We start from the raw sequence: 15,797 nt of genomic DNA, 5'->3' as shown, positions 1-15,797 counted from the left end.
GGAGGAGAAAACTGTTTTTGTTAGTCTGATTTTTTTTGTCTGTTTACCTGTCTTTTCCCCCCAGGTAGAACAATGCCAGTAGACACAAAGCCTTGATCCATTTCAAAGAAAAATAAAAGAAATTCCAAAATTTCTGAATTTTCCAAAATTCAGGAAATTCTTGGAGGAAGAAGCAAGCGAGAGTTTTCTGAGACAGACATCAGAATGTTTTTAAATCTTTCTTTTACTTGTTTGATTTTTTTTTTGAGAGACAGGTCTAAAATAACATGATTTTTTTCTCCCTCTTTGCTGGATATTGGGGCAGCTTCAACCAGCCTCTCTCTCAGTCATAAACGCATTTTAATGGACTGACACATGCTTAATAATACAGGTAATGCTTTAGAGCAAAGTGTCACTGGGGCCTGTACTATATTAAAACTGCATTTTTGACCTGGGCCCTACAAGTCTCTGTACTCATCTCGCCAGTTGGAGAGAAACAGCCCAACGCCAGCTCACGATTTTTCTTCTTCAAATAAGGAGGATCGAGGTTTAACTTTTATAACTCTGCACATGAAAAATGTTATGTTTCTAAGTGATTAACTCACCTCCATGACTAGAAATCTTAGAAACTGCATAGAAGTCCCATGACTGCACAAACTCACTCAGCTTTTATGACTCTAAGGACTGAGGTCTGGTTTTGCCTGAGGTCTTGAGTCAGTGTGGAAGAGAAAGAAATTTGCTAAATAGCTTCTCAACACTGTGCTAAAGGGTTCAGATCCACTCTCTCATATTTAATCATCGTCACAGTCTTGTGATGTAAGGATTGTTTTTAATCTCATTCTGTAGGTAGACGCTGAGATGGTCCCCAATGATCCATGACACCTAATATCTAGTGTGAGTGTTTCATCTAGCAATTTGAGGAAAGGAAGAGCTCTTGCCGGGGAAAAGGGAGGACCTTCTTCGAGATCCTTGGTGTTTTTCGATGAAGTCTTTGATGTGGCTTATCCTATGAGAAATGTTGAATTTCTGGACACTCCTTTTCCCATTGGCCAACCAGATCTGTATATTAGTGATGGGTTCCAGACTGTTTAGTGAGACAGTAGACAACTTATTTTTATTCTCAACTTCAATACACTTTGCTTTAGAAACAATTTTTGGTGTAGCACTCCCCAGTCTGTGACCCTGTCCTGAGAAGGGCTGGAACACAGGCTTCGTTGACATACATACTACATTTTTCTTATCTTCAACCTTAACATCAACCTCCTCATTATCAAAAACCCTGTAATTCTAAAGGTAATTCCCCTTTTTTGATGGAGTTCAGAAACTGCTGAGCTGCACCATCAAAATAACTCCTGAAACCATCACTGACTGTGAATCCATTTTTCCATAATTTTGTACTTACACCTACCAGTTTCTTTCGTTCAGTGGCAGACAAACAATTGACACCAACCTTCTGAGTTTCCTCAAAAAGGCTGTCAACAAAATAGTCACAATTTGTTTGCTGATTATCACTAAGAGGTTGGTGGTCAGATCCTGTTTCACAAACCCGTTCTTCCTTTATACTTTCACGATTATCTGCTTCTTTCATTCTCTTTCGTCTTCCTCCTGGTGTGGCCGCTGGGCTGGAGCCCCTCAGACTGGGAGCACTGCTGCCCCCAGACCCTCTCCAGCTCAGCGGCCACGCTGCCGGGACCCTGCTTGTCTCCCTCGGTTACTGCTGCTGGCACCGAGCGCATGCCGAGGCTGGCTCTGACTCTTAATATCTGAAGCCTTGTGTAACCCCTTTGACTTGAGCAAGGGCTAGACTTATTCACTTTTTTCTAATGAATAGAATATGATGAAAAGGATGCGATGAGATATACAAAGACTGTGGCTTTTGTCCTGGGGGTTCTTTCTCACTCTCTCCAGGGTCACTCACTCTGGGGTAAGAGTGCTGCCCTATCAATGAGGCAGCCTTCTGGAGAGGGCGTGGGGATACGTTTGGATCTTCTGAGGTCTGCCCACAGCCACATGAGTTAGCCTGGAAGCAGAGTTAGAACTGGTTGAACCTTGAGAGGACTGTCTCCCTTGCCAACAACTTGACTGCAGCCAGAATCACCCAAAGGGCTCCTGGATTCCCGACTCTTAGAAAATCAGACATAACACGTGTGGTTTTCAACTAATACATATTGGTATAATTTGTTACCCAGCTGTAGATAACAAATGCACTCTCACTTACATGGGAGACAAAGTTAAGAAGTTCATCTAGGGCCCCAGACTAATTAGTAAGGGGAAAAGGCACCTTTGGAACCTGCCTGTCTGACTCACAGACCCAGGGCCTTCTGTTATTTTCAGGGGTTTGAAACTGTATACCAGACCCTGTGTCCCTTCCTTTGAAGTAACAGGCTTTTGCTTTAGTCTCCCAGGCCTACGCTAAGTCTCAAAAGGCTGCTCAAGAGTTAATGATTAGGAAAAAAAAAAAACAGTTAATGATTAGGAATGTGAAGGTGTAGAAATAAAGAATAGCTGTTGGTCTGGGAAACTGGTAACAATTTAGACTATAAATCAGCCACATGGCAGAATCACCAAATTCCCAGTTCCCTGAAAGATAAAGACAAAGGCGTGACACATATTCCAAAGGTTTTTTTTTTTTTTTTACAGGAAGCTGACCCCCACCAGATAAAAAATGCTGACCACAACATCATAGACCCTAGACTGGTTGAAACCAGAAGGTTGATGATGCTTGAAACGTCACCTTGATGCCAACCAATCTGAGAACTGTGCACAAGCTGATCACACACCCTGCAGCTCCCTCCCTCACACTGCCTTTAAAACCCCTTACCTGAAAGCCATTGGGGAGTTCAGGACTTTTGAGCATGAGCTGCCCCTTCTCCTTGCTTGGTGCCCTGAAATAAAATCTGTACTTTCCTTCACCACAGTTCAGTGTCAGTAGATTGGCTTTACTGCACATGGGTGAGCGGACCCAGGTTTGGTTCGGTAACAGGTTCAATGGGCTTTTTTGTTCACCCATTGACATCTGAGGCTCTCCCATAGCCTGACCTGATCTTGACTATTAAGTCACGTCCTTTACTACTTAACTCAATTTCCTCTAATTTGTTTGCATAACAAAACTCACAGTCCAGTGGGGGAAGAAAGACATTTAAATTAAATAAATGATTCAATGTCCTATAATCCAGGATGGATATTGGCCCAGGGTGCACAGGGGAGGGGGGTTTGATTCAGGCTGTAGAGCCAGGAAGGCTTCTCAGAGGATTTGCTGACCTAGCAGCCTGCCTTAGCCCCCAATCCAATGCCTGCAGGTGGTCTGACCTCGGTAAGTACTTGTCACTAAGTGAACACACTGCTTCCAGAAGGACAGGGGACATCAGTTAGATAACAAGTAGAGAAGGAGGGAGAAAATTCCATGGCTCCATGTTGAAGGAATGGCAGATAGAAGAGTCAGGATGTTATTCATACATCTATTCCACGTTACTATACATTAGGACCTATACTCTATTGCTATAAAAGGAAGTGCTTTCCAATCTTCAGCTTTTTGAGAACGCTTTTAAAAACTTTTATGAAAAGATGTTCAACATCGCTAATTATTAGAGAAATGCAAATCAAAACTATCATAAGGTATCACCTCACACTGGTCAGAATGGCCATCATCAAAAAGTCTACAAATAATAAATGCTGGGGAGGGTGTGGAGAAAAGGGAACCCTCCTACACTGTTGGTGGGAATGTAAATTGGTGGAGCCACTATGTAGAACAGTACGGAGGTTGTAATTCAAAAAGACACCGGCACCCCAATGTTCACTGCAGCACTGTTTACAAAAGCCAAGACATGGAAGCCACCTAAATGCCCATTGACAGATGAATGGATAAAGAAGATGTGGTATATATATATACAATGGAATATTACTCAACCACAAAAAAGAATGAAACATTGCCATTTGCAGCAACATGATTGGACCTAGAGTTTATCATATTAAGGGAAGTAAGTCAGAGAAAGACAAATATCATATGATATCACTTATATATTGAACTAAAAAAAAATGATACAAATGAACTTATTTACAAAACAGAAATAGACTCACAGACTTGGAGAACAAACTTATGGCTACCAAAGGGGAAAGATGGGGGGAGGAATCAATTAGGAGGTTGGGATTAACAGATACACACGACTATATATAAAATAGATAAACAACAAGGACCTACAGTATAGCACAGGGAAGTATACTCAATACTCTGTAATCACCTAGATGGGAAAAGAATCTGAAAAAGAAGAGATACATGTCTATGTATAACTGAATCACTTTGCTGTACACCTGAAACTAACACGACATTGTAAATCAACTATACTCCAATACAAAATTTAAAAAAGAAGAATAAAAGAAAAAAAATGTTGGCTCTTCAGAGTTAAGAGTAAATTTGTGAAGACTGGTCATCCCGCATCCCTGGGAGCTGGAGTCTGTATGTTTTGGTCAGATCCTCAAACATGTATCGAATTGGCTGAACAAGAAACCGACATAGAAGTTGTCAGCGGACAGTACCTGTAAGGATTTCAGCTGCACGTTCTGTCATTTTCTGAATCACGAGTCTCAGGGTTCCATCCTCCAGGCTCAGCAGCAGGGTCCCTGAGCCCTCAGAGAGCATCGTGGACAGAAGCAGACCATCCTTGTTCCATGTTCGAAACTGGAAACTCACCGAGAGCCCATCGATTTGGGGGGTGCCGGGCAGCAGCAAATAACTGCTGCTCGAGTTGACAAATGTGATGGGAACAATTTGTGGTTCGGAGCAGGAAAAAGTGACATTGCCCTGGAAAACAATAAAAATCAAATATATAAAAGCCATTGTTTACTCTGCAATCTGACAGCTGATATAAACAACCACCTGGAGCTGACCTTAATTTCAGGATCATTTCCCATACAGCGGCAAGATCTTAAAGGGAAAAATATGTCAGCTTTGTTCAGATACACCCACAAGATTGTTTTCCATTCTTTTTTCTGGATCATGGTGCTATCTGCAAAGAGGGTCATCCAAGACCCAGGGTGTGTGGGGGGATGGGAAGCATCAGAAGTTTCTAGGGATCCAGAGATAAAACTAATTACATTCATTCATTGACTAATGCCATACTGCAGGTCAACTAAGTGCCAAGCACTGGGATACCTTTCAAAGAGCTACACATGAGAAAACTTTGTTACAATGTGGAAAGTTCCCAGAGCAGCCTGGTAGAAGAAATAGCTAAAGAAGCAAAGGTTTCACAAGGGAGGCGATGCTTTCCTGGGAGGAACTGGGGAAAGACAAGAGTGACTGCCCGGTCAGCCTTCTCAGCAGATGGCACGGTGTTTGCAAAGGCTTGGAAAAATTAGCAAAACGGCATCCCTGGGGAATGAGTCGTTTCTGAACTTGAAGTGGGACAGAGAGGGCCATGGACCATGAAGGAGGTGAGTTTATTCTTGCCAAAGTTATCATTCAAAGTTAGAAGCAGTAAAGTGACCACTGGCCAGATTTTTAATGTATTAAGAGTATTTTTAGAAACATGGGGAGTCGGGGGTGGGGGGTGGGGGTGGGGATGTATGAGAGGACCAGAGGTGGGCAGCATTAAGTGTGTGTAGACTAGAACCAGGAAGAAGCGGAAGAAGATTATCCTTTGCATAAGTGAGGGAAAATGGGTCCGAGTTTATCTGAGGAAGTTACAGGAAAATAAACAAATGTATATATGTGCCCAGCTGAGCCATGCGCTGGAGTCACTTTTACTAGATGAACAAGGAGAAAGCCTGGAATACCTTCTAGATTATGAATAGGTGTTACAATATGAAAGATATTTGGAATTTTTATAGCCAACCTCTACAACAATGCAGTGAGCTTATTCAGGTAAGTGTAATGCAGTGTTTTCCTCTAAGTAGTCATAGACACATCTTTTTTTTAACTTATTTTATTGAATTATAATTGATTTACAATGTTGTATTAATTTCTACTGTACAACAAAGTGATTCAGTTGTATATATATATATATATATATATATATATATATATTCATTCTTTTTCATGTTCTTTTCCATTATGTTTTATTACAGGAAAGTGAATATAGTTCCCTGTGCTATACGGTAGGTCCCTGTTGTTTATGCAGTCTACATATACTAGTTTGCATCTGCTAATCCCTAACTCCCAATCCATCCCTCTCCACTCCCCTTCCCCCTTGGCAAACACAGTCTGTTCTATTCATAGACACACCTTGTTCCCTGTAAATCTCTCAATGCCAATGAAAGAGGCTAAGCTCCACCTATTTCCATAGCCAGTGCCACTTCTGCAAAAAAAAAGACAGGGATTTCTGAAAGAGGAATGCCCTGGCTTGCCTGGCTGCCTGAATTCAACTTTGCACTAAAGTGGCCAGGTAGTGGGGTTAGATACCTAGGACAGCTCCTAATCCTAGAACAGATTAATGCTTCAGGTAGTACAGCCTCATAATCCTGAAAAAACATCCTTAGGTCCCAAATGTATTTGTTAGTGATAGTCCTGCATTTCTGAAAACAAATAGCAGCTTCCAAACAAACTTCTCCCAATAGTACATTTCTAATGATGCACTCATCAAGCACACCGCTATAAGCATATTCTTGCATTGATCATTTTTTGTAGCTGTTTAGATGTGTTCTTCTCTTTAGGCTAGATCCCCAGAAGTTAATTAATGTGTCAAAGGGTAAGGCCCTTGATATCCATCAAGAAATTGCCCACAGATTATACTGCATTTGGCATTAGGCTAAGTGCTAACGTGCGTATCTCATGTATTCTACACAATGACACTGCATTCATTTAAAAAATGCACAAATTGGGTTTGGAGAAGCTAAGTGATTCGACAAAAGCCAGAGTCCTCCTTAGCAGTGACAATGGGGGACAAACCTATGTTTGTCTGACATGGAGGCTTTTGGCAGCCATCTCTGAGAACTTCCTCCTCTCTACTGGGTACCACTGTTAAAAAAAAGTCTACCAGCTTGCTTTTGATATCCCATTGCTGTTTTAATCTGCTTTTTTGTAATTGATATCTAGTCTCACAGTGTTGTGGTTGGAAAAGATACTTGATATGATTTCAATTTTCTTAAATTGACTGAGGCTTGATTTGTGACCCAAGATGTGATCTATCCTGGAGAATGTTCTGCGTGCACTCGAGAAGAAAGTGTATTCTATTGTTCTGGGATGGAATGTCCTATAAATATCAATTAAGTCCATCTGGTCTAATGTGTCATTTAAAGCTTGTGTTTCCTTATTTATATTCTGTTTGGATGATCTGCCCATTGGTGTAAGTGGAGTGTTAAATTCACCTACTATTATTTTGTTACTGTGGATTTCCCCTTTTATGGCTGCTAGCATTTGCCTTATGTATTGAGGTGCCCCTACGTTGGGTGCATAGATATTTACAATTGTTACATCTTCTTCTTGGATTGATCCCTTGATCATTATATAGTGTCCTTCCTTGTATCTTGTAATAGTCTTTATTTTAAAGTCTATTTTTTCTGATATGAGTATTGCTACTCCAGCTTTCTTTTGACTTCCATTTGCATAGAATATCTTTCTCCATCCTCTCACTTTCAGTCTGTATGTGTCCTTAGGTCTGAAGTGGGTCTCTTGTAGACAGCATGTATAAGGGTCTTCTTTTTGTACCCATTTAGCCAGTCTGTGTCTTTTGGTTGAGGCATTTAATCCATTTACATTTAAGGTAATTAATGATATGTATGTTCCTATTACCATTTTCTTGATTGTTTTGGGTTTGTTTTTGTAAGTCTTTTCCTTCTCTTGTGTTTCCTGCTTAGAGAAGTTCCCTTAGCATTTGCTGTAAAGCTGGTTTGATGGTGCTGAATTCTCTTAACTTTTGCTTGTCTGTAAAGCTTTTGATTTCTCTGTTGAATCTGAATGAGATCCTTACTGGGTAGAGTAATCTTGGTTGTAGGCTTTTCCCTTTCTTCACTTTAAATATATTTTACCACTCCCTTCTGGCCTGTAGAGTTTCTGCTGTAAGATCAGCTGTTAACCTTATGGGGATTCCCTTATATGTTATTTGTTGCTTTTCCCTTGCTGCTTTTAATATTTTTTCCTTGTGTTTAATTTTTGTTAGTTTGATTAATATGTGACTCGGCATGTTTCTTCTTGGATTTATCCTGTATGGGACTCTCTGCACTTCCTGGACTTGATTGACTATTTCCTGTCCCATGTTGCATAAGTTTTCAACTATAATCCCTTCAAATATTTTCTCAGACCCTTTCTTTTTTTCCTTCTTCTTCTGGGAGCCTATAATTCGAATGTTGGTGCACTTAATGTTGTCCCAGGGGTCTCTGAGACTGTCCTACATTCTTTTCATTCTTTTTTCTTTATCCTGCTATGCGTTAGTTATTTCCACCATTCTATCTTCCAGCTCACTTACTGGTCTTCTGCCTCAGTTATTCTGCTATTGATTCCGTCTAGAGTATTTTTAATTTCAGTTATTGTGTTGTTCATCACTGTTTGTTTGCTCTTTAGTTCTTCTAGGTCCTTGTGAAATATTTCCTGTATTTTCTCTATTCTATTTCCAAGATTTTGGATCATCTTTACTTTCACTACTCTGAATTTTTCAGGTAGTTTGCCTGTTTCCTCTTCATTTGTTTGGTCTTGTGGGTTTTAATCTTGCTCCTTTGCCTGTAGGATATTTCTCTGTCTTCTCATTATGTCTAATTTACAGTATTTGAGGTCTCCTTTCCCTAGGCTGCAGGGTCATAGCCGTCCCTCTTGCTTCTGTTCTCAGCCCCTGGTGGTGGGGCTGGTCCAGTGTCTTGTGTAGGCTTCCTGATGGGAGGGAATGGTATCTGCGTTCTGGTGGGTGGAGCTGAGTCTTTTCCCTCTGAAGAGCAGGGCCTTGTCAAGTGGTGTGTTTTGGGGTGTCTGTGAGCTTAGTATGACTTTAGGTAGTCTGTGTGCTGATGGGTGGGTTTGTGTTCCTCTCTTGTTTGTTTGGTGTGAGGGGTCCAACACTGGGAGCTGCTGGCAGTTGGGTGGAGCTGGGTCATGGATTCAGATAGAGGCCTCCCTGAGAGCTCTTGGTGATTAATCTTCCTTGGGGCTGGGAATTCTCTAGTGGTCCAGCATCCTGGACTTGGTGCTCCCACTCCAGAGCCTCAGGCCCGACTTCTGGCCGAGGGACCAAGACTCTGCAAGTCGCTCATCTCAGTTATGCCAGGATCTTTATAGTCCTTTCCAGTGTCCAAGGTCTTCTGCTAGCTTCCGGCTGGTGTTCTGTGAGAATTGTTGCATCTATAGATGTATTCCTGATGCATCCATGGAGAGAGATGAACTCCACGTCCACCTACTCTTCTGCCATCTTGAATCTCCCTGGATGGCACAGGTGTACTCACTGTCATCCAGCAGATGCACACGGTGCAGCAGTACTCATGCTCCAGGCCCCTGCTGCTGCCACTTATCAACCTGCTCAGCATTTTCCCACCCACCCCCTGCCCCCGGGAGAGAATCGGCAGTGCTGCAGACCCCGGACCAGGCACCCCTCAGCCAGGCAGCTCCACACCAGCTCCAAGCACCTGCACCTGCACCATCACCCCAGCGAGGATGCCACCACTGCCTCCTGCTGGTCCCTCTCCTCCTCCTTCTCCACCACCACCTTCCCCCAGCCCAGAGCAAGCACCTGGCTCTCTCTCCTCCATGCCCCACTGCCCCTTAATCTGCATTTTTGGATTTATGGTTGATATCCTTTCAAGATGAAATATCCCCACTGATGGCAGATTAACTGAGGCAAGGCTGTCTTTTAAACAAAGCAAAATCCCAAATGCTCCCACAGGGAACTTGGGAGTAGCAGTAACTCTTCTTCCCCTTTACTTTTCCTGAGGTCAGTGTCAACTCCTCTGGTAACAATTTGCCACAGCAAAGCTGCACCCAAAGTTTGAGGCTGTGTAGAAGGGGGAAAGGTGACAAGGCTGAAGGTAGAAGCCTAGGATTTTGTAAAATGCCCCTTCCTGCACTGATTTAAAATCCAGTGTATAAGACTCACAGACACAGAGAACAGACTTGTGCGTGCCAAGGGGGGAGGGGGTGCAGGGGAGGGATGGATTGGGAGTTTGGGGTTAGCAGATGCAAACTAGTATATACAGAATGGATACGCAACAAAGTCCTACTGTATAGCACAGGGAACTATATTCAGTATCCTGTAAAAAACCATAATGAAAAGAATATGAAAAATAATATATATATGTATAACTGAATCACTTTGCTGTACACCAGAAACTACCACAACATTGGAAATCAGCTATTTTTCAATTTTAAAAAACCCTTAAAAAAGTCCAATATTTAGCTCCACTCAAGCCATTTTGCGAGTGTTCTCTGGATAGACAATCATGGAGGGTAGTTCTCAGGACAGCGGGGCTCTAGAGGAACTGAGATTGTCCCCTGCATTCCACTGAAAGTCTAATGGGCCCCAGTACCTTTGAAATAGGCCAGGGAACCCAGAAGCCCTTGAGAGGCACACAGGGGACACTCAAGGTCCCCAGCAAGATTCTGGTGGCAAGAACTTCAAATAAATGCCTCAGGGATTCTCACTGGTTAAGGTAAGGCCAGGTGTGGGGATCAATGCTTTGTTCAACAGGGAGTCAGGAGAACTTGGAAATGCATTGTCTTTGGACGGTGTCTCCACATCAGAGAGCAGGCCGTGCTCTCCACTCTGTCTCCCACATTTTCCTCATGCTGTCCTCTGTTGTCCTTGTGTCCATGCAGCTGCCTGAGCTGTCCAAAACTTCCCTGTTTTTAGAGCACTTCCCTGCTCTGTTCTCCAACGGTAGGTCCAAGGGCAAGTAGGAGAGAGAGATGGGAAAAGATGGGAAACGCCTTCTACACCCAGTGTCCTGACAAATGTGACTGTTCCTGGCTGAGCTGTTTGTCACACTGCTGTGCAGCACCCCCTGCCCCGTTCCACATCCATCTCAGCTGTGCTGGTTGCTGGCAGAAATGCCAAAGTGTCAAGAGGCATTGATACTCAGCCCCATTCACCACAATGGAGAGAAAGGAGAAATTAGCTAAATGAAAAAGTAGTACTTTTGAAATCAACACGGACTATTGAATCATTTTCAATAATGCCATTTATGACTTCAGAATCCTTCTCAAGACAGCATTTGAGGGAGTCCCCAGCAATGATTTAGAAAGAGCATACAAGAAGACAATATTACTCAAGCCTTAAAATGAATGAAATAATGCCATTTGCAGCAACATGGATGGACCTAGAGATTATCATGCTAAGTGAAGTAAGTCAGACAGAGAAAACAAATACCATATGATACCACTTATATGTGGAATCTAAAATAAAGGATACAAATGAACTTATTTATAAAACAGAAGTAAACCCACAGACATAGAACACAAACTTACAGTTATCAAAGAGGAAAGGGTGGGAGAAGGATAAATTAGGACTGTGGGATTAACATATACACACTACTATATATAAAATAGATAATCAATAAGGATTTACTGTATAACACAGGGAACTATACTCAGTATCTTGTAATAACCTATAAGGGAAAAGAATATGAAATATATATATATGTATGTGTGTGCGTGTGTGTGTCTGTACACCTGAAACTAACACAACATTGTAAATCAACTATACTTCAATTTTAAAGAAGACAAAATTGTTAAAAAAAAGAGAGAGAAGACAATGTACTTGAGAAAGGTGTCAAAACAGAGAGCAGCAAAAAGTCAACAGACTGTATTCTACCCTATATACCAGCTTAATCCATTAATTCAACTGTCATCCCATCTCCATGAAGGACACTCCATGCCTCAGACTCTCCATTCTACTGTAGATTTAATTCAGTAGGGATTTCAACATGCATTCAAGATTTCTCCAACATTGTAAAACCATGAGCTAAGCACAGGGCTTTAAAAGTTATACACGTAAATGGGATCCTGTTCCTTTTCAGTCTATAGTCATTAAATGTACATTTTTGACTGTAACTGATGCAAAGTGTCCCATGACACAGGGATGCACCATGGTGGTCAAATCTTCAAGGTAAATCAACTAGCCCTGATCCTACAGATGAGACTTCAAGAAAGTCAGTATCGCTGCCATGGTCTCTCTTTCCCTGAATATATTACAAGATCTACAGGGTCTTTCACTGTCCCAAAAGGAGGTCACTCTACACTGAAGAGTCTAAATCCTCGGTGTCTGATGTACCTCACCTGACAACACCAGCAGGCCCTGGTTGGATGGTGACCCTCCATGGGACAATGGCCCCACTGAGCCACAGGTCGCTGGTACTTATAAGTGGGGGCCTCTCTTTGTCCCCCAAATGGCAGTTCTTAGTGCCCAGTGCTTTCATGCTCATACATGCTCATTCTTCCCCAAAAGATAAGGTATCCAGAAGTGATGGGCCCATCTGTCCCTCGGGGTCCCCCAAACCATGTCCACTTTCCTTCTCTGGGGTCCACCATGGCCTTTCCTTTGCAACCTTCAAAACACAGAAGTTCCTGTCCCACCTCTTTTCTCAGACAAAAGAGTTTGATTTCTATGGATGGAGCACAGAAGGTTGAAACTCTAAGATCTGTTCGTAGACCATCTTAGAAAGACTGTCCATTTCTATGGAAAAACACTTTGTTTTGTACCATTAACCACAAGAGCTGTATTGTCCCCTATCTGATTCATGAAGCTTGATGGACTCCTAAGAATGGTCAGGACCTTAAAACACAAGAAGCAGGTTTGTGTCAGTGGGAGGAGGCGAGCCCTTTTCATTGATTCATCCTCCCCAAGCAGGCCCTCCCTTTGGAGGGCAGAGAAAAACATCCACACTATTAATTGCTATGAAGAAACAGTACGTAAGGTCTCACACAAAGGAAGTCTCTTCTAATCTGGAGGGTCACAAAAGGCTTCCTTAGGGAAGTGACTCTGGAATTGAGATTTTACAGGAGAGCAGGTGTAACTAATTGGAAAGTGAGCAGAAGTTTTATCCAAGTAGAGAGGGAAAGCATTTTCTAAGGTCAGAGACAGGAAGGTGGGTGGTATATACAAGGACCTGCCAGAAGGTCAGCTGATGGCAGTTCAGAAGCCAGCATAACAGCAGGCAAGATCCAGTGGGAAGGGCAGGAAGGGATGCAATCATTAAGACTTTAGACCATGTCAAGGTACTAGAACTTGATCCTATGGACAAAACAGAATGGAAAGGGGGTGAAGAGAGAACTGATGTATAGATTAGGCAGTAGGGTCATATCGTGCTTGAGATGCATCCCTCAGGGGGCTGTAAGTATGGAATAGAGTATGCACTGTGTGCAAGAAAGGATGCTCAAGGGCCATACTTCGGGCACTTAAGGGTTTGTGGAGGGCTCTACCTAGAATGGTGAGGGAGGGAGAACAGCAAACAGATAGTCCACAGGTAAAATTGATAGTAGGTGCTGTGCAGGGTTGAGGGGCTTCCACTCTCCTCTGCTTGCCTAGGGACCTCAAATAGCACAGAGCAGAGATGGCCCTGCACTGTGGGTTGACCATCACCTGCCTGACCAGTGGCCCCTCCCACTCCTGTGTGAAGACACCGACAGCAAATGCAAGTTCTTAAGCTCATTCATCCAATCCATGTGTGTGGTTACTATGGCAACCAGTCCCCTCAATATACTTCCTGCCTTTCTCCCTCCACCAGGAGTGACCTCTTCGGGCCTCTGCATCCACCCTCACACCCCCTCCCTCCTTCCTCCTAGCCCATTCCTGGGGCCTTTTCAGACCCTCCCCAACCCCGAGGTGGCTGCCTTCTTCACCAGGTCCCAATGGTTTTTGTCCCTAGACCATTTATTCACATATCCATACAAGTGTTACCATACACTTATCATATCTCTTAGACTGCCTCGTAATAATTAGCTACTCTTTACTACTTGCATAGGCTTTTCATAAAAATCCATCTGTAGTTGGGTAGAGAACATCTGGCTTTGAATTCTGAGAAGTAAGTGAAATTGTCCAATTTAGGCAGAATTGGATTCTTATCATGAATATTTACCAGGAAAACCATATGGTCTCTCTGATTCCTTAATTTTTGCTACTATAGCTGCGAGAATAATGGTAGAGTGTTGATTTAGGATCAAACGAGAACATGGGCATTGTGTCTAGCATTGTTCTTTTTTTTTTTTTGACTTTTTTTTAACATCTTTATTGGAGTATAACTGTTTTACAATAGTGTGTTAGTTTCTCCTTTACAACAAAGTGAATCAGTTATACATATACATATTTTCCCATATCTCTTCCCTCTTGCGTCTCCCTCCCTCCCTCCCACCCTCCCTATCCCACCCCTCTCATGGTCACAAAGCACAGAGGTGATCTCCCTGTGCTATGCGGCAGCTTCCCACTAGCTATCTAATTTACATTTGGTAGTGCATATATGTCCCTGCCACTCTCTCACTTCATCACAGCTTACCCTTCCCCCTCCCCACGTCCTCAAGTCCATGCTCTAGTAGGTCTGTGTTTTATTCCCATCCTACCACTAATCTCTTCATGACATTTTTTTTCTTAGATTCCATATATATGTGTTAGCATACGGTATTTGTTTTTCTCCTTCTGACTTACTTCACTCTGTATGACAGACTCCAGGTCTATCCACCTCATTACAAATAACTCAGTTTCATTTCTTTTTATGGCTGAGTAATATTCCATTGTATATATGTGCCACATCTTCTTTATCCATTCATCTGTTGATGGACACTTAGGTTGCTTCCATGCCGTGACTGTCTTTAAATAAAAACCATTATTTCTCCTACTGGTTCCTTGGCTGCTGCTTCTGTTGTACAGATCTTCCTCAACTTACCATGGGGTTACGTCCCAGTAAACCCATGGTAAGTTGAAAATATCATAAATTGAAAATGCATTTAATACACCTGACGTGTCAAACATCACTGCTTAGCTTCACCTACATTCAGTGCACTCAGAACACCTAGGTTAGCCTATAGTTGGGCAAAATCATCTAATGCAAGGACTATTTTTTAATAAAGTGCTGACCATCTCGTGTAATTTATTGACTACTGTACTGACAAGCAGAGTGCTTGTCTGGGTCCGTGGTGGTTGCATCTATCCGCTGTCTCCTGGTGTGGTCGCGTGGCTGGTGGGGAGCTGGGGCTTTGCCACCCAGCATCAGGAGGAAGTGTCTTTCCCCATACGGTGGGCCCGAGGAAAGCTCAAAATTCAAAAGTCGAAGTAGTTTCTACTGAATGCGTATTGCTTTCGCATTACTGTAAAGTTAAAAAATCCTAAGTTGATTTTCTTACTCGTGAAAAGTATATTCAGTCACTCGGTAATACTGATTTCCGTTCAAGAACGCTATAGTCGAGTTGGAGAGAAAAGATGAACACACAGGAGGAGAGGCAAAGAATTTCCCCCTGAAAACTGGTTGGTATAGCGTGCTCTAGGATCTCAGAGGGAAAAGAATCAACAGAGGGTAGTCCTGGAGGGCTTTACGGAGGAGGTGGGAATTGAGCTTGTTCTTAGCGGATGGTTAGTATTGGAGCAGCTGGAGAGAACAGAGAGAGAGGGAAGGCGTTGAAGATGTGGAACAAGACGGATAAAGCGTGGAGGTGAGCAGAGAGCTGCGTGCTTGTCCCAGCCAATCCTGATGAACTCAAGTGATTAGTTCAGAACCGCTCCCGTGGGGGTGTCATCTCCATCCTCAAGGACCCCAGGAGTGGAGGCAGAGGACAGGTGGCGAGGAACGAGCGCAGCCCTGGGCCACGGGGAAGGTTCACCCACTGCACCCGGATGCCGAGGGGGAGGGGCTCCGAGGAGGGAGGGATGCTCAGGCGGGGACAGCGCTGCACAGATGCAGGGAATGGGGGGCGGGGCTGGGGG

General features: G+C 43.0%; 1 protein-coding gene and 1 pseudogene across 1 annotated transcript in view; both read right to left on the bottom strand.

Annotated features, from left to right (window-relative positions):
- CNTNAP5 (contactin associated protein family member 5) overlaps nucleotides 1-15,797 on the bottom strand; it is an 879,838-nt gene that overhangs the window by 381,907 nt on the left and 482,134 nt on the right. The window contains exon 8 of the mRNA XM_024115033.1: nucleotides 4,513-4,777. Within this exon, the coding sequence (XP_023970801.1) occupies nucleotides 4,513-4,777 (265 nt within the window). The remainder of the gene's footprint in view (nucleotides 1-4,512; nucleotides 4,778-15,797) is intronic.
- Nucleotides 771-1,573, bottom strand: LOC102975169 (UBX domain-containing protein 2A-like; annotated as a pseudogene).

The sequence above is a fragment of the Physeter macrocephalus genome, chromosome 2 (genome assembly GCF_002837175.3).
Source record: "Physeter macrocephalus isolate SW-GA chromosome 2, ASM283717v5, whole genome shotgun sequence".
Taxonomy (NCBI): Eukaryota; Metazoa; Chordata; class Mammalia; order Artiodactyla; family Physeteridae; genus Physeter; species Physeter macrocephalus.
This window is presented reverse-complemented; position numbering and strand designations above follow the sequence as displayed.